Source organism: Vidua chalybeata, chromosome 8 (assembly GCF_026979565.1).
Source record: "Vidua chalybeata isolate OUT-0048 chromosome 8, bVidCha1 merged haplotype, whole genome shotgun sequence".
NCBI lineage: Eukaryota > Metazoa > Chordata > Aves > Passeriformes > Viduidae > Vidua > Vidua chalybeata.
Genome location: NC_071537.1, coordinates 13,375,642 through 13,401,719, shown reverse-complemented (window position 1 = coordinate 13,401,719; position 26,078 = coordinate 13,375,642). Strand labels below are relative to the sequence as shown.

General features: G+C 39.7%; 1 protein-coding gene across 4 annotated transcripts in view; it reads right to left on the bottom strand.

Moving 5' to 3' along the window:
* BTRC (beta-transducin repeat containing E3 ubiquitin protein ligase) overlaps positions 1-26,078 on the bottom strand; it is a 114,063-nt gene that overhangs the window by 65,490 nt on the left and 22,495 nt on the right. For 2 of the 4 annotated variants that reach the window (XM_053949556.1, XM_053949557.1), the window contains one exon: positions 21,101-21,208. The exons of the other annotated variants lie outside the window; for them this stretch is intronic. In XM_053949556.1, coding sequence (XP_053805531.1) covers positions 21,101-21,208 — 108 coding nt within the window. The remainder of the gene's footprint in view (positions 1-21,100; positions 21,209-26,078) is intronic. 4 annotated transcript variants of the gene reach the window in all.

Here is a 26,078-nt window from a genome sequence, read left to right as displayed (position 1 = left end):
ACTCTGCGAGGAGAAAAGAAACAGAATATTTTTCCTACACAGGCTGTAGTATTTTACATATACACATACTGGAGGCTAACTTGTACTTTTATGCCAAACAGCTTGTTATGGCAGAGAAAGAATTTCTCCTCCTCAACACCACAATGCAACACTGTGCAGGTATCTATTGAAGAAGCCCATGCTTTAGGGATTTATTCTGAAACTACCAATAACAGCCACTTCCAAAAGCTGAAATGGTGGTTGAATCAGGAACTGGTGTTCCTGAACACCCCAGAATAACCATTTAAAACAGTGGAATCTGTTGAAAACAAGAGGTTGTTAATGGGTGCAACTGTTGTTCTCTGTGCTCCTATGTTTTTAATCTGCCTAACAATTATTAATTGCACTGAGTCTGCCTGGCTGCCTAAAATCATACAGAAATTATGGTGAAGCTAAATTCTTCTAAAAGAGGTTGTCAGGAAATCCTTCCAAATAAAACCCCAAATATTGTGTAGGTAGTGTATGATAATACAGCTGTGTTCTTCTCTCCTGCTGCCTGACTCCACATAAATGTACCATTTCTAGAAGGACTGAGTCTCCAAAATGTAAGCTGCCATCTCCAAAAAAAAAAGATCAGTCAGACAAGAGGATGTAGACAAGAAATACAACGGCTTTTCTAGCATGAGTTAAAAATACAACTAGGAAACTTTTGTCATGCTAATGTCATGATTGAAACCAAATATTGCTTGGTTTAAAGACAAACTATAGTTGTATCAGGGCATGAATAGTCTCTTGCAAATGTATGGTTAAAAACTGCTGGATACAGTGGGGAGAATCTTGACCTCACTGCCAAAGTCAGCTACTCTGGAAGACAGCGCTCCTTCCCACAGGTTCAGCTACTGCACTCGGGGAGAAATGACAGCCAGCTTTGAGGAAATCCCCCACACACATCTAAAATAACTTTGATCACCACAGTATTCATAGCCTTAGGCCACATTCCCACACATTCAGTAGTGAGCAACGAAACATGTTTTAAAGAGATACAGAAAAACTGCCTAGGGAGAGCTCTGCCAGGAAAAGGGTGGCTATCCAGTTACTTGCAGACAAGCTCAGAACTGCATCTCTTACAGCAGAAGTTTGCATTCTGTACCTGTCCCCCAAATAACCTGTCCTTTGCTGAGCATGGCTCTGCCTGGCTTCTCACAGAGACAGCTTCCAGCCCAACACCTCAGGAGACAGAAGTGGCATCTGTTGGCAGAGGAGGAGCGGGGCCTGCGAGCAGTGGCAGCGCAGGGCCAGCAGCAGCATGGCGGCTGCGGGAAGCCGTCAGCAAAGCAGAGCCTGTGCCCAGTGCAGTGCTGCATGAGCACGGGCTCGCTGCTCTGGGCAACGGGAGCAAAGGGACAGCCAGGACACAGGGCAGGGACAGAAGCTGCTGAGAAATGGCAGACAAGGGGTGGAGGGAGAGGAACACAATAGTAAAACCCCACTTGGGATGTCATAAACTGGTCAGGAGTATATCAAGGCTTGCAGACCAACTAGTGATTTTGAATTTTTTTTTTTTAAACAAGATATAGAACCTGTAAGGCACCATTACATTTGGAATGCTGTAACCAGGGTTTTATAATGGAAATCAATCCTAAACAGGCCTGATAAATCACTGTAAGAGGGCAGCTTTTAAAAGTTTTTGTATGAGGTCACAGTCAGGACCAAGTTATTGCATTAAATCCTGCTTTGAAAGAACTGTGATCATAAAAACATACAAGCTAGAATCGCATATATACAAAAAGGAAGGTCAGACATTAATGCTGCTCTTTTCTGCTCATCAAATTTAGTTTAGTAAGTGGTTGACTCAAATCAGGATTTTAATTTTTGTGGGGGATTTTAATTTTGGGGAAAAAAAAAAAAAAGGTCAAGAGTGAAAACTATAAGAACCTGAGGTGAGTTACTAAAGGAAATACATTTTGTTGTGGCTGTAGGGTAAAGGGGTTGTTTAGTACTTCTGGATTCTTTTTCAGCATCCACCCCCTTCACTACAGTAAGTGCCAGAACAATTCCCCTTTCCAAATAATCTCTCTTCCAACAGTGAAATCTTGCATTCTTCTCGCTTTTCAAAGCCACTAAGGATCCTCCCTCACACAAACATCACAAAGCAGGAACTGCTGGTGAACTGTTAGCCTTTATTTTGAAATTTCTAGTTACTGTAAAGCATCAAGTTATCTACTTTTTCTTTAAGCGAAGCATCTAATTTTAAGAGCAAGCAGAGGACCATTTTGCATTCATTATCTTTATAGGTGGCAAGGCTAAGAGGTTGGCTGAACAAAGACCAGACAAAGACTGCCAAGTGCATATGGTGGTTCACAGCTTGGCGTCTCACCATTCTACAGCACCAACACAGCAGCTCCGATAACAGACTATTAAAGAGGAGCGCTGCTCATGCACTTTTGTCGGCAAGTAAGTTACGCTTGGTGAAGACAGAATGACTGGAAAGCATTACACTTAAGAAAAAGCACAGATGTTTATAACTCCCGCTCATTTCTCAGGAAAAGGAAACCTATCAATCCAGGTGCAGATACAGGACCCCGCATATTTCAGGACTAACTGTAGCTGCATGGAAGTGAATTTCACTTGACAGGTCAACACTTAGCCATGGCCAAGGGAAGAGCATAACGTAATTGACTGAAACGGTACATCTATATATTTCTCCTTGCTGAACAAGGTGGGAGGAGGGATAAACATGTGCGAGGTCAGAATAAGGTTTGTCTCAGCAGGACTCCAGCAATGCTCTCGGCCACAGGAGAGGCAGACAAAGGGAGGAACCGCTCTGAGCACCCTCTCGTGGTTACTGAAATGCACATCCCGGGCACAGACCTGGAAAGAAGCATTTGGTATCCAGACGGTAAGTTGGATGTACTCACCGGGAATATTAAAGATCTGCAGCAACTGTACTTCATACATAGTAGGGAACGATGGAATTTGTTAGGGAGAAAGAAGCAAAGAAAACTAGTGCACATGGAAAGCTGAAAAGCCAAACTAACTCCCTTCCACCAAGGAAAATTTTTACTTCCCACAGGCAAGCCTTCTTGACTAAAGCTGGACTGGCTAAAAGCGTTTGTGCTAGCATGCAAGGGTCCCTTCTTTTGAACAAATACAGGCAAGATTAGATGCTGAAGTCTCCAAAGCATCCCCTCTTTCCACAGACAGGTAAAATAAATTTGTTTTTTGCCCAAGGTCACACAATGACAGGGGAAGTACTGAAAAGAAAAGTCATGAAATCAAGCTCATAGTTCTTGTAACCTTGAAAATCTGTCTCTAACAGAAGATTCCTGCAAAGGGGCTCTGCCTTCCATAGCTCATTTTTCCTAAAATGGCTACTGCCTGTAATGAGATCCTTTTAAATCTGATTTGCATTTAAAACTTCAGCCTGTAATTAACAGAATATAACTCCATGGCAGGTTGTCTTAAAGACCACTACAAAATTATTACTATTTAACTCTCCCCATGAAGCCTCCTCCACCACTAAACACAACATGCTACAATGCATACGAAATCCCCAGACTGAAGCATTTGACAGGAGATGGCATGCAGTATTTTGTGTACAGAGCCCAGCAAAACACTGCTGGGAATGAGATATAATACATGGAGAACTGCACTCCCAGGGACTACCAATTGGGCAGAGCTACCTTTAGTACCGCCTCACTCATGGTGGAAATCAAACCCCTGCCAACTGGGGGAGGCTTTCTTTGATGCTGTTCTGCCCTGCACTAATTATAAAAGTGTACAGACACAGCCTTTTTTTCCAAGTGTATGGAGGTGGGGGTGGGGGAGAAGCATGTGTCTATGTGAAGAGCACAACTATTTTTTATGCTTTCAAATTCTTAATCCTGTTTGGAGCTGTCAGTGGGGGTTAATGGAAGCCTTGGATAGGAGAATTCCAATCTGGTTGGCAGATGGATAGGTTGGTTATAGCTGCATAACTATGTCTTGCCTGCAGGCACAATTCAGAACACTGTTAAAGCAATATAAAGTCTCTGTCAAGCTGAACCATTTGGATCAGTAGCAAGGAGAAATAATAATAAAAAAGGAGTTCATTTCTGGGCCTTGCGTGTTTATGCTAGTATGCAGAAACTGATTAATTGTCATCATGTGCTGGTCTGCTATACCTCGGATTTCTACTTCTGGAGTAGATTTTGCATGCTAATATAATCATTCTCCCTCTTGAGACATTAGCAAATAATCAAATGAAAAACAGGATCATAATTTACTGAGATTCGGGCAATTCTCTATGCAAATTTGACTTGTTATTGCTGCTGCCTCGTTAATCTGAATGCCTTTGACAAACTCCTTTGATTTATGAACTCATGACAACTCCAATGTGTATATATTTTGCTAGATTGACATTATCATTAAGAGTGGGTGGACTGAGCTCACATGAATGGCTGATTTTATTCGCTGGTGTCTGCTGCTCAACAGCTGAGCATCTCCTTCTCACAAAGCCCCTGAGCGCCAGGCTCTTCCCATCTACCCATCCATTCATCATCTCGATGTTAATTGGCCCAGGCTTTAAGCAAATTTTCAACACGATTTAAAGGCACGATGACACTGATTACTGACCCTCTGCCATACGGTGCCTATTGATTAACCTGACAGAGATGATGAGCTTGAGGGAAACTAGGTGTGTGTGGACCTCGGGGAGGGGAAAAAAATAATATATTGTTTATGCAGGCAAAACACTTGTCTTTATCCCAAAGGCCAGAATTTGTGCTGCACTGGCCCTTAAAACACACTATTGCTTTAAACACCTGCATCCAATACAGAAAATGCTTGCTTGCTTGCTTGCTGTGGAAAAATGATTACAAATTTGATGTCATGTGCAGTCTGTATTTTAATCGAGTTCCCTGATAAATAGACCCCCTCAAGCCAATCAAGTCTCGCTCCAGCCATTGCGTGCGTATACATCAGTTCGAACAGAAACCTGGGTGTGCAGAGTGTGCTTTTAGTGGTATCAGCAGATCCAACTGCATGTAGGAAATCTACTTGGGTATTTTAGGTCTCTAAGCAAATAATACAGTGGGAACACAGTGTGCAAACAGTTAGAGTACAGTAAATGTTCCAAGGGCAAACCGGATGCCAGACATAGCTGTCTCAGTATTTCTGCTGCCACATTAAAATAGATGCTTTAGTACACACCAGTGAAATAGTGCATTTTTCCTCTTCCAGTGCAAACTGTTGATATGACCTGACCCTCAAGCTCCTAAGTGCATTGAATGAACACAGTATTTTATCAGAAACTGAAAATAACTGACATCCTTTTCATGTTCCTGGAAGTGTCCCTACGCTGCACTTGGTCTTCCTCACCAAGGACAGAAGGGTACTCTCTCAGTCAAGAGGGAGCCACTGAATAAAGAGGTACATCAGCATTCTGTCTGCAGACTGGTGCTGTTTGAAAGTAAAAGGAGGCAGAAGGCCTGTTTAACCCCTGCCCAGCCCCAGGTTAAGTCTGTCAATCAGGGCACACTGTTCTTCCCTCCCAATTCAAGCCAGCAGCCTGCCAGAAGTCAGGATGTTCCTCTTGTTTAGGAGGAGGGAATTTGGGAGAATGAGGGTGTTGCTCCAAGATGCTGCGAAGTTAGTTGTCTTGCAGAAAACAGGACAAAGCATCATCAGGTAAAGGTATGGAGAAATTAGCTGCAATCGCCTAATGTTGATGTCAGCCAGAGAGGACTGAAAAGAGAGAGATATGTGTGGAAATAAGTGCCAGTCTAAGACCAGAGGCACATAGAAGCCTTATGTTCCCTTTCCAATAACCTCTGTAAGTGATAGATGAGTCCAAGTCCATTGTTATCGTTAAGGGACTGTCAGCATCCTCATTTTATAAATGCTGTCTGTCAGTTTATAAATATCTCAGCCATTTCAAACAGTGCTAGGATGAATCCTGGCATAGCCAGTGTCAGCCTGAAGCAGTATTACTGTTAAAAAAAAAAAAAAAAAGGTGTTTAAGATACACTAAAAACATGTAAGGATAGCTTCTCCTTCTTCTCCTATCATGAGGTCCAAAACATTCAAATTCACACTTATTTGGCTAGTCACTACAATATATAAAACCAGTCCTTAGGATTGGTAATGCTCTTTGAGAACAAGCATGAAAGCTGCAAGTTTGAAGGCAATTCTCTGCTGTTCAGTAGATAAAACAAAAATGACAGCTATAACACACAGGGAGATCCACAGCAATGAAAATGCAGAGATAAGTATCAGACCCCATTCCTCCTCGGCATTTGCTGCTCTGAACATTCACTGAGATTAGATCCTTTTAGAGAACACCATAAATTGCAACGTGTAGGCACAAGGGGGTGACTTCAGCCTGGAATGAAGGCACAGACAAGTTTCCCAGCTCTTACAAGTTTAAAGTTAAATGGTACTTTTGCAAGGGGTTTTGGCTGAGCATTAGAATGACAGAAGGAGAGGACAGAGAATCTGCAGCCTGCCTTGCACTGACTGATAATGGAAAAAGAAAGGGAATAAACTAAAAATGAACTTTCAGTTCAATGTCTGCTCTACAGACTGGGATGCACATGTCTATTCTGTTTATTACATCTATTATCTTGTTGGCTGCACAGAATCATGGTGCTTTTTTTTTCTTCCAATACATTTATAAGTGCTCCATGATGAAGACTTCACGCCCACCTGGAACATTTACAAGTTGAAATTCATGCCCAAGCAGCTCAGGTACCTACTATAACTTAAATTCTTAAAACTGAAGATCTGACAACAGTGAAAATGGGAAGTACAACACTACATCTCTGACCAGACACACACATTCATGTTCACACAAGTCCTAATTTGATCTGCCTCCATGTTAACACTGATGATGATAACTAAAGTTTCAACAGGACAAGATTCTGGTTTTCACATCTGTAGAACAGATCCTTCATGGTTTTATTTTTCATTCAAATCAATTATTGGAAAAGTATAAATTTTCAAAGCAATGAGACTTGATAACAGAATTTCATAACATTAAGGAAAGCTTCTTATGACGTTCTTTAACTTAGTAATTACTTGTTGGCTATAAACGGTAATTTAATGGTGTGGGAAGTCCGCATTACTAGAACAGTAAATTTAGTTTAACATTAAAATACCAAAACCCAGCTCAAATATCAAAGATCTGATGAACAGATGCATTTTGAACAGCAAAAATCTAGCTTTAGCTAACAAAAAAACACTACCACCCCCCCTCCGAAATACAGATGCTAGGAGAAAGTCATTTAGAGGAATTTTAAAAAGCTAGTTTCATTTTATCCACATTTTTCAAGAGAGAGAGGGAGAGAGAGACAGAGAGCGAGAGAGAGAAAGCAGCTAATGAGAACAGGCTTTCCATGTTTCCCAGGAAGCAGCCCTGCTTAACAGTTCTGTTCTGTGAATTTAAGACAGTCAGCAGTGGCAAATTTGTTTTTAATATTCAATCTTTCAAGCTTTGCAAGCTAGTTGGCCAATGGCTCTTTCTATTCCAATGTTTGTTGGTCCCTTATTTACACACACATTACATCCGGAGAGCCTTTGAACATAATTTCATGTGGATTAAGGGAAGAACATTTGCTTCTGCTAATCAGGACATCTGGTTATTTTTGTAACTCACAGACATCTGCATTAGGCAGTTCGACTTCCCCATTCCTCATAACAAGGTTAGAGCTTAAGAAGCCTCAAGGACCTCTAGATGAATTTTATTATTTGCATTTCTTCACAGCCAGGTCTGTTTTGGAATTTTCTTTCCTAAATAGCACAAATTGATCAGCACCTTCACAGGTATACACATGTTTTTATAGCTAGCGCTTTCTATGCATGATTTTATAGCGTACATCTTGTACTCCAAAATTTTATGTAGTTCAAAGCCATCTACATCTTTTTAAGGAACAGAAAGCACACATTCCCAAAAAAGTATGGCTGAAAACATCCAATTAACCTTACAATACACATAATATGGGTATACTTTCAAATATTCAAGTAGATCATCTATGTAAGACTGGTGTCAGGACTTGTTCTGAATATTATCTCTGTGCTTTGGATTGCCTCTTCCTACTGACTTATCCTTGTACATCTGCTCCTCACATTGAACAAAACAATATTCTTCCCTTTCTATTCTTCAAGGCAACATTAGTAATTTCTCCCATCTTTTAAATTCATGTTAAAATTCCTTTATAACAGTTTCAGCTGGGGTTAAATTTTTCTGCCAGACTGCTGAATTGTGCCACACATACTTCAGGAAGAAGGATTTTGCACGCAACTGAAGCCTTTTAGAGAAGAACTGAATCAATCCAGACTTGGCTCTCACTTCTTTGCTGCTTTCATTTTGCTACATTCCTTCCGCAAAAATTCATTTTCAACACTCATCCCAGAGTGTAAAAGTACTAAAGTTTGAAATTATACACTCTTATTCACAGTTCACAGCATTCTTCCCTCCCATGCTCATGAATTATAGGCTTTTATCAGTGATTTGGAATAAGATGTTTTCTTGATTTCTTTCCCCTACATGTAGGGTGGGGGGGACAGCATAAAGTCTGTTTTTATAGGCTTGGAATATAATCCAACATTCAAAATACATGTCAAAAACATATTTCTAGTACTAACAAGAGTTAGCAAGAGCCAACAGATCCAGGGAGAGTTTTATAAAACTTTTTATTTATTAAAATTCTCTAGATACAGATTAACTTTCTTTGTACAATATTTATTACAACTTCATCTGCATGGGAGCTGAAAGTGCTCTTAGAAACTGGTTCTAAACGTGTCTAGTTTTGCTGCAGATTTCATGTCCTTGATGCCCAAAAGATAGCCTGGAAATAAATCCCCATAGGCCAATGTCTATAGAGCAGGTATTTGTTTATTGCAGTGCTGATGGTGAGGGGGATATCTCCACATGACTCACCCACCTTTGTCCAGTGCTGTGCTATACTTACACAGTAAGTACTGCTCAGTGTCACTGTGTCACTACAACATCACCACACAGGCACCAGAACTAAAGTACATCATATGAGCTCATGGTTGTTAGACAGTTCTTTTGCACTGCGCTTGCGCAGCCCCAACTTCAGGAGGTCGGGGACCTTTGATGAAGGCTTCCACGGTCTTCTTCACATCTGAACTTTTCAACTTTGTCTTTGGTGCATGCACAGTTACAGTGCTCCTTGGTCTGTCTGGTCTTAACTGGCCTAAATTCTTTGTTTTGTGGATAACTGGCTTTGCACTTGCCAATTTTTCATTAGTACTACACTTCTCTCTCTAAAGCTATCCACCTGGCAATTTTTTTTCTTCTTTTCTCTCTATTCAGCATTAAGCAACTAGTTAACCATATACTAGCCATTACATTGTATCAAAAGTTATTTATATCAGGTTATATAGGTATAAAAGTTATAATTCAGGTTATATGGGTATAAAAACCTATGATTCAGATTATATAGGTATCAGGTTATATAGATATATAAAAAGTCATGATTTAGGTTATATTGATATCAGGTTATATAGATATATCAGGTTATATTGATATCTTCTAACTCAACCTATATAAGCACCTTGTAACTTTGATCTAAGTAATATAGGCATCATCCTTCTTCAAGCACTATTTTCTAACTTTTTAAACTATTTCTTTCGAAGAACCCATGGCATCTCACTGGACTGACTATAAAACCCTTCCCCTCTCATTCCTGGTCATCACCCACACTTATTATTATAATTTTCTTTTTCCAAAACCTCTCATTCTGAGCTTTCCTCAAACAGAGGAAAAACAGAGAAAATACTTCCACTTGTCATCACATCCCTTCCTCAAAGCCCGTGGCATTCTCACTCTCAAACACCTAAATCAACCACACCATCCTCATCTCACTGTACTGTTTTATGCTTTACTTGTTGTTTTTTCCTTCCTATTTTTATTGCAGGAATGGGAAAAATTATATACAAAACAAAGGCATGAAGCACAAGTTGTCTGTCCAAAGTAAAAATGACAGCATAGGGGAACAAAACTTGTTAACTTTTTAGGCACAGTTTCTCCCCTAAAGCAGCTCACTTGTTAAGAAATGGCTATTCAGTGATCTCACTGCAGTATCAGACTGATGGGAATTCACAGCACACTGTCTACACCACTGAATGTGGAGGCACCCAGATCTTTGTCACTGTTATCCAGGTGACCCTGCAGTCAAAGCTACTTGGTTCTCAGTCTGGAACAGGTTCGAAGTACCTACAGAGTCACCATGGAGCAGTTTGGATGACACAGCTCCACCTCCCCAATGTGCCTCACAGTAGTAATTAGTCCATACAGTCAAGCTTCGGTGCTTTTTCCAGCTTCCAAAGCTATATTTATTACAAGAAGCATCAATCACACCACTGGACTATGAGGCAAATTTAGTTAGTTTCCAATACCGGGTGTGTTTACCTCCATAGAGTGCTGTTGAAAAACCTCACTGCAGATATGAAAAAAAGGTGTGATTGTTCAATCACATTAAGGAAAAAAATATTATAATCTTCTAATAAAAGAATTGAAAGTTACAGAATAGGCACTGCACATTATAATGTTTGGCTAGCAAAGCACTGCAGCCTTTGAACAGCTGCCACCCAAGAAACAAACCCTTGGGCTCTCCTGATTTGGCTAAAGCAAATTTAAATGTGGCAACAACAGCCCCTCCTGCAACTTTTAAATTTAACAGCTCACTATTAGGTTCTACCACTACAAAATAATTCCAACTCTACAACACCATTTTCTTTAACTAGAACAAGAAGTTACAAAGTATTATTTAAAATTTCATTGAATTGGGTAAGAAAGAAGAGTTGGACATGCTGTGGACACCATCAAATGGGGTGAGTAGCCAAGCAACCAAAGAATGAAAGATAAAGAGGTACATAGGTTCTCACCTTCAGATACCTTGGGGCTGGCAAACATTTTGTTCCTATAGGAAATGGTACAGCTCTAGACCACCGCCTATTCGAGATCCAGTAGTTGCAGCTTTTTTGTTACAACATGAATGGCTTATTAAACCTACAGCATATCTGTTTTATTTAACTTCTTGGTGGAAAGGGGCCAGGAAAACAAAATGTACTTAAATGCTGATTTTTTTTTCCAGGCTGAATGCCTTTCATCCAGTAAGACATTCAAAGCAGTGACCCAGCAAATGGATTGAAAAAGCAATCTTCCGTCTCAGTGCCACATTATCATTCCTATTCAGTATTCTCGGTGAGATATCTCAATCAGCTGGATGTGTGTGTAAGTGACAGCGCAGCCCATTGCTGGGTTAATTAAACATTTGACTTTAACACCCTCCCCATCATTAAGCAAATAAAAACAGATAATTCAAACTGCACTTCATCCACGGGGTACACAACATACATGTCAAAATTAAGAGAGTCCAAGGCCCTCGGGGAGTTCTACTCGGGGAGGTAATCAGTTTAAATCTTATCTGGTTTATCAATTATTCTATTGATTAAAGCAGGGTGATTATACAAAACTCCCTCTTGCCACATGGGATACATGTAAGCAGAGCAGGACAACACACAGAGGCTCAAAAACAATTTAAAGAAAATACAGACAGATGAGTAACAGTCTATTAGTACAAGCCAGCAATCCATAGCTGGAAAACCTGATACTTCAAAGCTAGTGAATTAAGTCCTTCCAAATTAGAGTACCAACGCTTTTAGCTCATCTGCTCTAAAATCAGATCTGTATGTTGAAAGGACCACATTTCTTCATTTTAAACAGGTATTTTTTTGCCTGAAATATGTTTTATTGATACAGTCCCAGAACATAACAAAGACACCAAACACCAGTAAATCCAGACTTTTAAAAGGCATCATACTTATCTATCAGTGATTCTGAAAAAGTGGATGGAAAGGGCATTCTCTGTATTTTCACTCTCCCACATACATACACGGCATAGCCAAAAGTAGAATGTTATATTTTAATGATTTAAGTGTGACAGATCAACTCAGACAAAAAAAGAATGTGCTGCAGAGTTGTGGAGGTTTTTTGCTTTTGCAACTCTCCGAAGTGAGATATTAGCAGCTGTGGGAGCTGCCTATGCCATGTACTCCTCATTTTCAAAAAGCCCTCACAGAAAATCCCACCACAGCACTCCTTATCACAACTCTTGCATACAGCCGCACTACACAAAGCAATTCCAGTTACTTCTCATTTTTCATTTCCAGCTGAAGACCTTTTTCTCTTCATGTGTCTGTATCCTGAGATTATAATCACAGTCCTACCTCCACCATCTTCCAGTAATATGATGTTTCAAGTTTCATCTTATCCTAAACTGGACTGTACAAGACCTTGCCCTACACATACAAAACAGGAACCTTTTCAAAACAAAGCACTGCAGGCTACTGCAAACAACACTTGGAAATTTTTTCCCAAAAGTTCCCTCAAAGCAATAATTAGCAGCAAAAGAAAGCTCAACTTTAAACCGGGGCCTTTTTTTTTTTCTATAGTATCTCCCATGATCTGCTTCACAATGGTCATATTGGTAACATAAATTAGTCATCTAATCACATCTCAGTTCTTAACCAGGACACAGGGTATGAACCACAGCAGTCAAAACACTGACAAGCCAGAGAGCCCCACCACCTCACCAGCCAGTGCTGTTGGAGTTGCAGGCACAGGAATTTTAAGCAACAAGGACAGCTAAAAAGCAGGTCTGAGGTGTGTTCTTGCCCTTCACCTTCAGGAGGGGATTATGTGCCGTTCCACATTGGCATTGTGTGTGCATCCAACCATACTTCAGCCTCCTCTTTGTAGATCTCTTTTCTTCTTTGGAAGCAAACTAGAAGCCTGAATTAGCATGCTGTATTTTGCTCTCACCACTAGAAATACTGAGGGTGCTATTTGTAATTGTATTCTTTTAAGAGGTTTGTTCTCTGCAGCTGTTTTCTGCTTGCAGTGTATTTTGTGTAATCAGCACATCATCATAAATACATTGGCTGTTCCCCCGAGGGAAGCTGTCACTGTTTAATTTACAGAACAACCTGGCCAATGTGAATTCTAACACTACAGCACTATGGCAAGAAGTTACCACACTCGGAAAAACAGGTTTCTATGAATTTTTATATCAAGAGCTGGTCCCAGGACAATTTAGTTTCTAGAAATAGATTGATTTTAAAAGCACTCTATACACTGGATGGAATAGATTCTTTCCCATTTACAGCCTCTTAAGGCAACACCAAATTCACTCTCACATTATTTTGAAGGTGACAATCTCACCACGACCATCTTCACTTCTGACTTACCAAAATAAGGCACTGGATATAAGTGTGTTATCCTACACGTCAATTTTGTGTGTGTGTGTTCGGGTTTTTTTAATGAACAACCACCAAAACATGAACGTGTTAAGTTTGTCCTCATTTGCACAAGGGAACGTACTGTGTTGCAAGGTCAAATGTTATTACCTACATCAATGGGTTGCTGCACACTTTATTACTCTGAAGATGTGATAGAAGAGCAAGGTATATTCCTGAAAGAGTAGAAGCGTATGCAGCTTTACTGGCTGAATGAAGAGTTGCTTCCTTTGTTCGCTGGATATATGGCTGTATTTTGAAAGAATAAATCACGGGGATTTTTTGTAGAAGGTAGGCAAAAAGCGATGGTTGATCTTGCTATGTACAGACACAATTTAGAAAATTCCACAATGGTACCAAATTATATTGGTAGTCATTTAAGAACTAGATATGAGCCCTAAATAAATATTTGGGTATGATCACTGAGTTACTTGGCTATTTCATTCACAATGACTACTAGAAGCAGTCTACCTGACTACTTAGAAATGGAGCCAAGAAGAATGACAACCTTATTTTTTTTTTTATACTTATACACACACATACACATATCTTTAAATACAGAAATATACAAATAAAATGCTAGAGAGAAACAACTATAAATATAAATAAAATATGAAAACCAGAATTTGCAAAGTATGAACTTCTTTGGGAATTCTCCTCAAAAAGCAACAAAAAACTGTTTCATCTATTTAACAAAAAATCTGCATTTTATTTCGGGGGGCAGCTGGTTGTTAAATAACTTTAGCAGCAATTTTGCTAATTCTTAGTGGTAATTAGAAGCCCTGTTTAACATGACAAGACACAGGGCAAGTATACAAACATCATAAAAAAAGTCATGCATATGACAGAGTATTGGTTATGTATTTTCATAAGGAGAGTTTAATTTTACTTAGTTTGCAGAGTGTTTTAACAAATTATTTTTATTTAAAATCTAACAAAATACAAGAAACCATTAAAGCAAAACAAACACTATCTTGTCTCTGATATGGTTTATGTTTATGAGAATGACCTACCAAACACAGATAAAACTGAGTGAAAATAGCTGAGATTTTATGGAAAAGTAAGTCATCTGGTTATCTGTAGAGGAAAGAATACAGGAAAGGGAATATCTGAGTATTTTTACACACTATGTAAGTAATAGCCAACAGAAAGCAGAGGAAATAAGAAGAAATCCACCTGACACAGTGCAGCAAAGTACTTCTTCAAGCTATGAATTTTAAGATTTAACAACCGCATTTCTACTGAGAGTGTTTGGGTTGATTCCCTGAAATTTTGCATGTGTTCACCTTATTTCAGAGAAGAAATATTTCATTTTCTTCTCCTTATACAGAATTATTCAGAACTATCTCTGTATATTTACTAAGAGTGACTAAATTCTAAGACTGGCTTAAATTTAGATGTGGGTAAGAAAGTATTTAATGATTTCTCCATATTTGTCGTAAAATTCCATATTTGCATTTCTAAATTAAAATTATTGGTGTTATCTCTTTGCCAGTTGTGTACAAATAGGTACAACTTGTTCTTGTGCCACCGGCTCCCTCTGAAGTCCTCATTGCCCGTGGAGCCATCAAATCCAAAGTGATAATGGGGCGATTTACAGGGACTAAGCTGGATCTAAACGCACTGGACCATCTGTGACTGGTGCGAGGGGCTTGGAGCCGGGTACCCTCAGAGCCTCCTTTCTCCACAGAAAGGGACAAAGATGCAGGCTTTGGAGCAGCACGGAAGAGTCGCTGAAATGTTCTTTAAGTAGCAAACCCCCGCGGCTGCGGCGCTCGGCGGAGCCCCGGGGCTGCAGTTCCGGGCGCGGCCGGGGGAGCGCAGCACAGTCCGCGCCATGGCCCGGCCCCCGCCCCGCGCCGCGCCCGCGCGGCAGCGCGCACACGCACAGCCGCCTTCTAATTCAATTAGCGCAGCCTGCAACTCCAGAAAAGAGTAATTCAATTAGTGCATTGTGGAGCTCCACAATACCTCCAAGCAGATGTTCGCAATCCTGAGGAACTGGAGCTAGCTTTAAAGATACCTGTATGCCTCCAACGCGGCGCTGCATATGCCGTTTGTCACTACGGCTTTACACACCTTCCTGACTCCTAACGAGGGAGGAAGGAAAACTCGGATGAGTTTTGTTTAATTTTTTAAACTAAACAGTCAAACTGGTGCTGGTGTACTAGAAACCTTGCCCTCACCTTAGCGGGAAAAGCACATTAGTAGTAACCGGACCATCACTACCGAGGCTGAAGGAGGGGGAGGCCGTGTAGCTACCATGCAGTTTAAATTAATCATTGTGCTGGACACACTGAGGTGGTATTTCTCAGTGAGAGATACTGTCACACTTCTTGATACTCAAAGAGCTAATAAAAGAACATGCAACTTCTGTGTATCAATACAGGTGCAGAACAAATGCCGATTTCTGTTACTAAATGTAATTACTCAATGTAATTAGAAATTAGTGATGTGCTACAAAAAACAACCAAACCCATCCTGCTGATCCACAAAGAAAGATTTTTTTCTAGTCCCCTTCATTTCTTTGCCATCTGAAAGGAGGAAAATATCTCTTGCTGTTGCTTCTACCCAAGAGCTAAGATCTTGCAGCACACCCTGAGCAACTCCCTGAGTTTGGTGGGCTCCCCAGCATCACCAAGCCCCTGCACAGGTTACACCACCAGCCAGACAATGTCACCAGATTTAAAGAGGGATAAATTCTAAATATGTTTAAGAAAGCTCTTCTGTAGTCACTGGGTACTTTATTTAAAGAAATCTCCATCCAGGCTAACCATAGTGCTCTTCCTACAGTGAAGCTCCCAAAAGTCTGAGCTGCAAGTGGGGCTGGAGTCAAACAAAAATGCGATTTGGCTTCATTCCTGCTCCTTCTTTTATCATCTCTCATGCCTTTGTAATTGCTCCTGCCACGTGGTAAAAGGAGGAAAAACAGAAAAGACTCCTGCTGAACACCTCCAACAAGAAACTTTGCTTAAAAAACCAGGTGTCACGTTGTGGCAGTTCAATATTTCATAGCCAATACAAGGAATGTGCAACAGCATTGCAACTTTAAATCTTTGCCTCCTGTGTCAGTCTATCTCCTCTCATTGTAATGCCAAAGGGAACAGCAATCAGAGTGGAGATGTTCAACGTGATAGAGGTCAGGACACCAGTGGATCAACGTACCAGAAACACGACCTTGTTTATTTTTTTCCCCAGTATTATTGTTTACAGGGTGCTTTGCTCATGTACCTTGTGGTTCTTAGCTAAAAGATGAAATTACAGCCCAGGATGAAGCGCTCAGGCACACATCCAATTTGTGTTTCCATCTCAGAAAACAAAAAGCTTCTGAGGCCCTCGGGCTGCCATTCAAACTTGGAGAGGCTGACATTTTTAACAGCATGAACCAGAGACTGGCAGAGGAATGATCTAATGCATTTCTGACTTGTCAATCAAAGATCTCACCTCTGCTGTCTTGTAAACAGTTGGGGGCCACCTAACTACATTCACAACCAGGGCAGAGCCTGCTGCCAGCCAGGGGGGTGCCGGAGCCACATGCTCTGGCTATTAGTCACCAAAATTAGGATTCTGCTTTAGAGGTGCACTGTAAACAGCCCCTGGGCAAGCTTCAGACAGCCAGTGGCAGAGCGAGAGGGGTGAATACAAAGCAGGCTTAGTGTCTCCATGCTGATGGAGTCTATGACTGGACACCCCATATCTTTCCCAGTTAGAGACAGAACTATGCACACCAGCAAACACTGCCTCCAAAGCCAATTTCCTTCAAATGTATTTCTCACAAACACATTTCTGAGCATGCAGTTTGCCCACCCCAAGACTCAAGCTCTAACCTCCTGTATAACCAGAAATGATGTACTACTACTCACATTTACACTGTATTTCCAGCAATAAAACATCAACTTCTAAAACAAAAGTGTGTGAACAGGCTGAAGGAAATTTAGAGACACAACTGTTTCCACCAATACACTGACAATGCTTCTTTGACAAATATTCTGCTTTATAACACAAAAAATATAAACATTAGGAAAAAATAATGTACAAGTAATTTGAAGAATAAGTTCATGTCTGTCTCACAAGGACAACAGACTTCCACCACTGTATACCTTTAACATTTTTTGCATTTTCACCTTTCTGCAAAAGTAATCTCAGTCCATAGAGGTCACATCCATACTGCACAGCCTCAAGTACACTCCCTTTTGCTTCAATTTGCCTCGTCCACTATTCCCATACCCTCCTCCCCAGGACAGAGCTTTTAGCCCAGACCGAGGAAGTCTCACACACATGCTCACTTGTGCAAAACCAAGCAGAAGCTCGTCCCCTTCACCTGACAAACCCTGAGGTGTAGTTCTTTATGGCCAAGATCTTCAAGTAAAACAAAATGCAAATTTCTGACATTCTATAGAGACACTTCTGTATTCAACAAGATGCTGCTACCTCCACCACAGAAGTTAATCCTCCTCTTTGATTAATAGAGCCTGTTACAGAAATAAAAGTTTCAGATTTGGCAAAATAAAGCTGACAAGACAACTCTCTTCTTTTCCACCTGTGTCTAGGCTCCATACAAAGGTAGCAAAAGAATGACTCTTGATCCAAGAAGTTTACAGTCTAAACAGGAGCTGGTATTTGTGTTGGCTGTGAATTAGGTAAAAAGGAAGAGGCGGACTGCTCTCTGAGATTATGGTGATACATAAAGTCTTTGGCAAGACTTTCAAATTCCTCTTCAAGCCTCCTCATTTATACAACAGCCTAAAGAAATGAATTCAAGGAAATACTTTGGTCTTCTGCAAAACTGGAAGGATTAATACAAGCATTCCCTTGGCATACTTGATGGATGTAATTGTAAATTTGAATTTTCAAAGTCCTCCAGCTATGAAAAGCAACATAAATAGAGCCTGGTGAGCATGCAAGGAAAAATATTTTAACAGGGAAAGTAATTATCTTCACATGGAAAATGTCATGAAAACAGACACCTGTTGGTACATCTGGAAACTTCCAAAGCACAATTTTCTAAGAAAAAAAGAGTATATTCTGCATAATTTAATTTTTATTATTAGGAGAATCTACATGCAACCTAATTTTCAGTTGCTTTGCAGACTAACGGTACCGTAAAATCTGGCATCCAAGACACTGAAAATTGAATAGCTGGCCTTTTTCTCTTGTTAAAATACCCTCTTTGACTCGACCACTTCCCACAATGCCTTATAGGAGTTCATGTTCCAATTTGCTGCCATCTTCCACCATGATTGCTATGAAATTCAGTTACACAGTAAACTATCAGTTGCAAAGCTTTGAGATATAAAAGAGATGTAAAAAAGAACAGCTTTCTAACTCCTTATTCCCTGATACATGGGTTTAGCATTAAAGCCTTTCCCACTGCAGGATGATTGCCGAAAAACAGGGTTGAGGAAACAGAAGATCCTGTTTTCACCTGTCTCAAATAATAAAAACACAAAGAGGAAAAATGAAGTTACCTGAGATATTAACAGAATCATCTCTAAATCAACTACCTGCCAATGCTTCCCATGAGGAGTCAGCAAGACTTTAACTGAGCTATTCAAAAAGAGCATCTTTCCACATTTCTCTCTGAGCATCTGAAGGCAGGCATGTAAATAACTAGACAAATTCAGCAGTGACTAAGTAGCCTTCCAGATGGCATCTTCTCTTTTGCCACAAGCAAAGAACATTGATATGCTTCTCCTGTTACTTCAAGCTTGCTACGGAAAAAGGAAAGTAACTTAATATGAGCAAATTCACTGGGCTACAAGAAAGTCTTTAATGCTTTCCTGAAGATTTGATACAAAAAAAAAAAAAAACATTAAGGAATGATGAAATACTGCAACATCACTGCTTCAAGAAGGCTCCAAATCACTCCCTTCTGCACTGGAAAATGCAGAAGCCATGCCTCAGAGGGGAGTTTTCTTCAAACCATGCAAGCTAATGAGGATCAATCAGAGCCCATTGAAGAAAATGGACTGCAATGTGGATGACTCAGTGCTGCAGAAGGTGTTGCTGGCAATGTGGTTTCTCTCTCGACTGGCAGTAAATGTATTCCTCAACACAGCAGTCAGAGCTCAGTGAAGAGTACCAGTTTACCATTTTGGATGGCAAGTAGGATATACTTCCCCAATTCCCATAGTCACTAAATGCACATGGAAACGTCTCCCAAAATCTGCAGAAATGCAAATGTCAGTCCTACCAGTATCCCAACGCAATGAATGGTTTTGCAGCTGACTCATTTGTCCCCAAACATCAATGCACTGCATTAGCAGAAAAGTAATTGTTCATATCTACCATTAGTAAGGACATCTTAAGCTTAAATAAATTAATTTCTCTTACCCTTTGTAATATATGCCTATTTTAAGTAATCAAAAATAATCCAAGTAGAAAGGAAGAAGTCTCAGTTTAAGTTTATAAATTACTTTCCATATACTGCTAAGCTGAAAGAGATTTGAGATTCATTCAACAGCCAAAAGCTCAGAAATTAGGCCCATATGATTTAGTCAAATTATGCAAATCAGGATTAGGAGTCTAAACTCTGCCTGTTGTCTCTAGAGTCCTCTTAGACTAATAAAAAGTCATGTTTCCCCCTCCCCCACAGAAAGCTCCACTAAAAGCTTGGTTCAGCAAAGGAGGCCTGGCAGGACACCTTCCAGAGTCCATCAGTGCTACTGCTGTGTCAGCAAAAAGAGTTGCACCAAAACGATGCAAGACACTTAAGCCTCCTCTGGGACTACGAGGATTATTTCCACAGCACTATCCTAACTCTGGGAGCAAGAAGTAAGACTTAAAATAATCTTCGCATGCTTTCCTTTAGAGGCGCATAATGAACTTACCCCAAAACAAGTGAAAATTTCAGAAATATTCTGGCCTATTTTTATTTGGTTTTGAAAGATGCTGGTCAATAAAACTCTCTGCCACAGGTTAGGCCAGCAGTAGCATAATCTAGCAGCATAAACCTTGAAGTAAATGTTCATGCTACAATAAGCTCAAACAAACATGCTCTCTGCAGAGATACTCCTAAAGTCCCTCAGTCACTGCAGTTCATAAAATACCTCAGAGTTTCCAATGTGACTATAACATCTCCAGAGCCCAGTCCCTGCTGTTATGTCCACATGTCATCAAAAATGCTTGCTTGTCTAGGTTTCTTGATGATCACCCAGCACTTGTCTTACTCTCTACACATGGGAGAATGTCTGCATTTTTTAAGTTCACTGGTCACCCAAAGGGTCTGAACAAACTGGTTTGGCAGAAGGCTGACTGTGACAGAGAAAAGCCTCAATCTAACAAATTCAGAGATCAAAGGGAAAAAAAGGTTTCCTTTATTTGCCTTTTGACTGACAGCTTACTTGGACAATAATTTTCTGTAGTCAAAATGTCCAGATTCCTGCTAACAAAGCTGAAGTAAAGAATTTCTGGCATCAATTATCATCATGGCAATGAACTCACCCTCTCAGTCCTTTAAGTGGCACACAGAAAATTTAGATAGGAGGGCCATCGCAAATAGCCAGAATAGCCAGATTGGAGACTGTGTGATGGATGATGTTTGCCAGATATAATTAAGTGGTATCTTTTTGACACAATTTAAAACCAATGAAAAAGATGATGGTATCAAGCCAACTTAGATAAAATAATTTTATCAAGGTAAATGGAAATGCCCCAGCTGCCCTGAATCTACACAAGATGGGTTAAAATACCAGAGATCAGAATGACAGAGGAGAGGCACAGAGTATGAACCAGAATAAATAGAGGTCAAGCAGGCAAGTAAAGGAGATGCTCACACACACAGATGGAGAGAAAAGGAGTGGGGAGAGACAGAAAGTACCTGGAAAGCTGGGAGTGCGCCAGTCCCTGGGTTATACAGGCATCGCAGCGAGGGCATGCTGTCCGCCAGGCTGGAGCAGCCCAGCCACAGAGATCTGGGCATAGAGCACTGCAGAGAAAGGACAACTATGAGATGGGACTGTATGAGACAGGATGGCACAGATTACAGGAACTTTTAAGGCTTAGCCAAATGGCATCAACACAACTGCCCTTTAAGAGAGCACTAACTGCTGAAGTATCTTTTCCTTGAGAGAAGCTTTACAGATGTCATAGTAACAAAAAAAAAAATGCACTATGGATCAAGAAAGTAAATTTTGATTAATATTCCACAACGTGTTGAGTTTTCCCAGTAATAAAACATTTCTTTCCAATTTTTCAGACCTCTTCTCTATCCACAGCAATCCTCCAGGCAGAACACAAGGCAAGCAATTTTGCAAGGAAACCAGAAAAGTAAATGACAACTTTAAGTGTAATACTTGCAAGGAAAGAAAAGGTTTGTGTTATGTCTGTAAATGGGATAAAAGGAAAAACTTATGATCCAAGGTGAACAGGAAGTTTGTGACACTTTATAAGAGTTTCTGCTTGCCTTGTTGTTTGTTAAATGAAATACAATTTTTATAATAAATTGATTCAGTTCCTACAAACTGAAATACAAAAAAGGAGCCAAAGCAGCCAATCAAGGAAAATACTAGCCATTTTGATACTTAAAGCCATTAGCCCTTGAAATAGAGAGCTGTTTATTCATTTTACACTACTACTATTAAATTTAGGGATGCATTATGATAGCAACTACTTTTACCAGACACAGAATTTTTGATGCCATAAGCACTACTGCATTTGTCTAATTACTGGCAAGGCAGGAAAAAAACAAGTGTATTTTGAATTGGCAGACAGCCATGAAAACTGAAGGATGTGATAGATTAGCTGCTAGAGATTTTAAACCCTCACATAGTCTTCTTTTTTCAATCCTGGCCCCGCTTTTTTTTTTTTTTTTTTAATAGAAGGGGAGGGGATGGGAGGAAATTTGAGTGGAAAGGGCAGCTGGAATGGGTATGAAATGACAGCTGCCTTCTGAGCCTCAGTTTCTTCCTGCTCTTGAGAGGGCTAGAAAACCTTGCGCAATCTTGCACTAAATGAGAAGTAAGAGCAACATAACCCATCTTTGAATGAGCAGGAAGGTGATCACCAACATCCATAATCTGGTCCTGTGCAGACAGACACAGAGATTAACCTTGTCTGTCACCACATTCTTTGCTGTACTTTGTTGCAATTTACACTGCTGTTCCAGAAATAGTATTTAAAGACTGCTGGGGAATATAACCTATAGAAACGTTCTCAATAGAAGTTTATGATACCTTAAAATACATTCCTCACTGCATTTTCATTTAAAAAAAAAACAACCAAACAACTCTTCCCTTTACAAAGACACTGAAACTCAAGAATTTGAGTACATCAGAGTAATACATATCACATGAACTTGCTAATTTTATGTAATGCCCCTCCTGAAGCCAAAAAAATTACACCCATAGTATTGTAACAAGCTACAAAAGTGAGCCATACTTCCTTTTCCACCATTTTAACCTCCCAAACACTTCCACATATAAAAAACCTTCCAAATGCCAGCAATCTTTTCTTTGCAATGTAATATGTATCACTACAGCTACTGAAAGCTGTTGTGACAATAACTTTTTTTTTTTTAAATTCATACATGAAATGGATATGCATAGTTAAGCATTTCATCAATTTTATTTATTTAAATCAAAGTTGCTTATTATTCTCCAAGAATGTCCCAGTAACAGGAGATTTACTACATGGTGCCTCTGATGATGCAGAGCAAATTCACTAGGTGAGGATCAGCTGCTTACTGTTATCCATTCCAGGATTCATAACATAATACAAAATAAATATGAGATGATTTTCTTTTTCCATACAGAGTTATCCAAGACTTGCAGCTATCATTTATTCCATATTCTCAAGCTTTCCCATCCCTTGGGCTGCCTCAAGTTTTCGTACTGTGATAATGAACTCAAAGAACTGATTGCCATTAAAACTGACTGACAATATAAAAAAAGAAGTTACTTTAAATATTGTAACTGACTGAAGCATGGAATGGTACAGAGGCAGGAAAAATGAGGAGCACTCTGTCAGTGGAAAAGCAAGCTCTAGTTGACTCAAGGTTTATGTTGAGATTACAGCTCAAGTCACAGTCATTACAATCTGCAGGTAGGGCACTCTATTGTGCCAGGGAACTTACAGGGCAATGAAATGTCTTCCTCTAAAATTGCCACAATAACAAAGAAAAACATTGAAGGGCTATTGTGCAGAGCTCTCTGTCCAATAGAGGATATCATTTCTCACCCATGCGCTCCTGCCACTTATTATTGTTCCAGAGTTAGGAAGTACAAAGTAAAAAACAACCAGTACCTTAGATGATTTCTGAATCTGTTCCAGTATACAACAAAATCTACATTAGTGATACAGTACTTAAAAACATAAGTGTGAAGTAGCACAGTGTGGAAGGAAATGTCATTCCCGTACTTGCCTTTTACCTATTGAAGGAAGCAAAGACTCTAAATTACTGTTGGTGACTGAAAGAGGCTTACTCACAAGCCTGAACAAAAGGCCCCAGGTGCTTCAATAGAAACAGCTTGTGTGTAAATCAGATGAGTGACCCACCAGAACAACTTCATTTAGAGCTTGATCTCTGAAAAATCTCAACAGCCTCTATCCCCATGCACTGAGCAAGCCACGTGTCAAACACTCACTTTTGTACTGTCAGCTCCACAAACAAGCGACTTGCCTCCATGTTCATGACTTGAAAGCTGACTGAAAAAAATCCTCTCCTGAACTCAAGTCAATCTACATCGATTCATCAAAACAAAGATACAGAGGCACAGTGCTTGGACTAGAGCCAAATGGGAATGCTGGTACTGCTTGCTAAGTACTGGGCCAGGATGCAGCAATCTCTTTACTTTCCTAACTCCCAACTGCATTAATACTTCGGATGTCTGCACAACTTTCAGACCCAGAGACGCAAAGCTTTTTATTTAGAAAAGCTAAGCATCTTTAATACACACTGAGTGGCATAAAATAGGGAATTATTTGATGAAAAACCCAATTTCTTTTTCCAATTGATTTTAAAATCCCACTCCCTGAACTCTGAAATGTATTTTCCCACTAAATAAATACAGGGAGCACAGTTTCAAACAAGACCAGCATCCTCCTTGTGACAGAGGCTGGTTCCAGCTGCTCCACTAGTGATTAAAATGGGTTTGCCTTACTTTGAATTAAAATAGGCTAGAAGCATTCACAGCCTCCGCCTGAGCTGAGTGGACAGTAACCATGAGCTGAAGGGAAGATGTATTTTAACCTATTCAATTATTCTTGTAATTATATTGCAAGAACATTTTTTGACTCCATCAGATATTCTGCCTCTAATAGTCTACCCTCTCTTCCAATTATCTAATGTCCTAAAGACAAATTTCAATACACACTCAATAGCTAAATTTTTGCCAGTGCTAAAAATTGGTTATTTACTTTATTTGTTACTGCATTACAAGATTATACATTACCATTTCAGACTGGGTTTTTCTTATCAAATTTGTTCTCTTCTAGTCCTTCAGCAAATACAATATACTAGGGGTAACTAATACAGTTTTAGTAAATTGTGTTACAGGTCAGAAATATATCACCTTGTCCTGTAAAACTAAGTGGCTCTACACGGGGAAAAAAAAAGTTCTTGCACTACTATACAGCAGTTCACAACTACAGTGCACAGGTATGAAAGCATAAACTGACTATACTGAGCTCACTATAAAACAAGAGTGACCAAAAGAAAAACAAACTATAGTTGAAGGATATTTTCTTTATAGTCAGTTCAGAGAAATTAATTAGACAGTAGTACAGAATTACTGTTTCTAATTGTGGCACATTTTAAAATAGTGAGGTATTACCTACTACCCCTGTATGAACCCTGCACTGAACTTTATGATAACCTGTGCACTTAAAACACCTTTGATTTACAGGCAGCCTAATATATTTTTGTACGTCTTCACAAGTTTGTGACAAAGCCAAAGAGGAAAACAAATTTTCTCCCCAAGGTGATGTTTGGTGTACTGTACATAAGATAAATTTCAGATCCTAAGCACATCTATTGCAGCCCTTTCCTAGCTCAGAATTGTTTCCCTCCTAGTACAGCATTCAGCACCTTATGCAGGTGAACTCTAAACCAAGACATGAGGGGAAAAGAGGTCCTAGAAATTCTACCACCCAAACTGGAGCAGATAAAACATATGGGATGCTCTGAAGGGTATTTGAAGTATATAAACCAGATGTGAGCTTGATATGAGAAGAGAGATCACCACTTCAGAAAGCAAATATGGGACGGCTGACAAGAACAATTCTCCCTGAAAGTATCTTTCACACTACTGTTTCCTGCATGCTCTATAAAACCTAATTCTCAGGAAATGTGCCTAAGGAATTTTAATCCTTTATCAAACACATGCTCAGATCTTACTGGGATTCCTAATATTCAGAATTATTTTTATCATACACCACAAAAAATGGGAGAACAAACCTCAATACCTTTCAATCTCACTCAGTTCCTCTTACACTTTTTTGGGCCACATACTTAACTGAGCCAATGCCAAAAATATAACATACATCACTTTCACATTGTGTTCAGTCTGCACTATTCCTGTCACCACAGAATGCAACACATTGCATGAAACAGATAAGGCAGCTGCTATTTACATTACAAACGTTGGTCTCATGAAACTTAGTAACAATTCCAGAAATTTACTTCTGGATAAAAAATCATTTTGGATCCTTTCCCTGGTCTACTTTTCATTCTTTTGACCTCTCACATAAAAATGAAAAGGTATCTCTTATTTTTCCCTCTACTGTTCTGAGAGATGTTTTCTGAATAAATATATGTAAGTATTAAAAAAAAATACTCCCAGTGCATCTTGTATACTTTC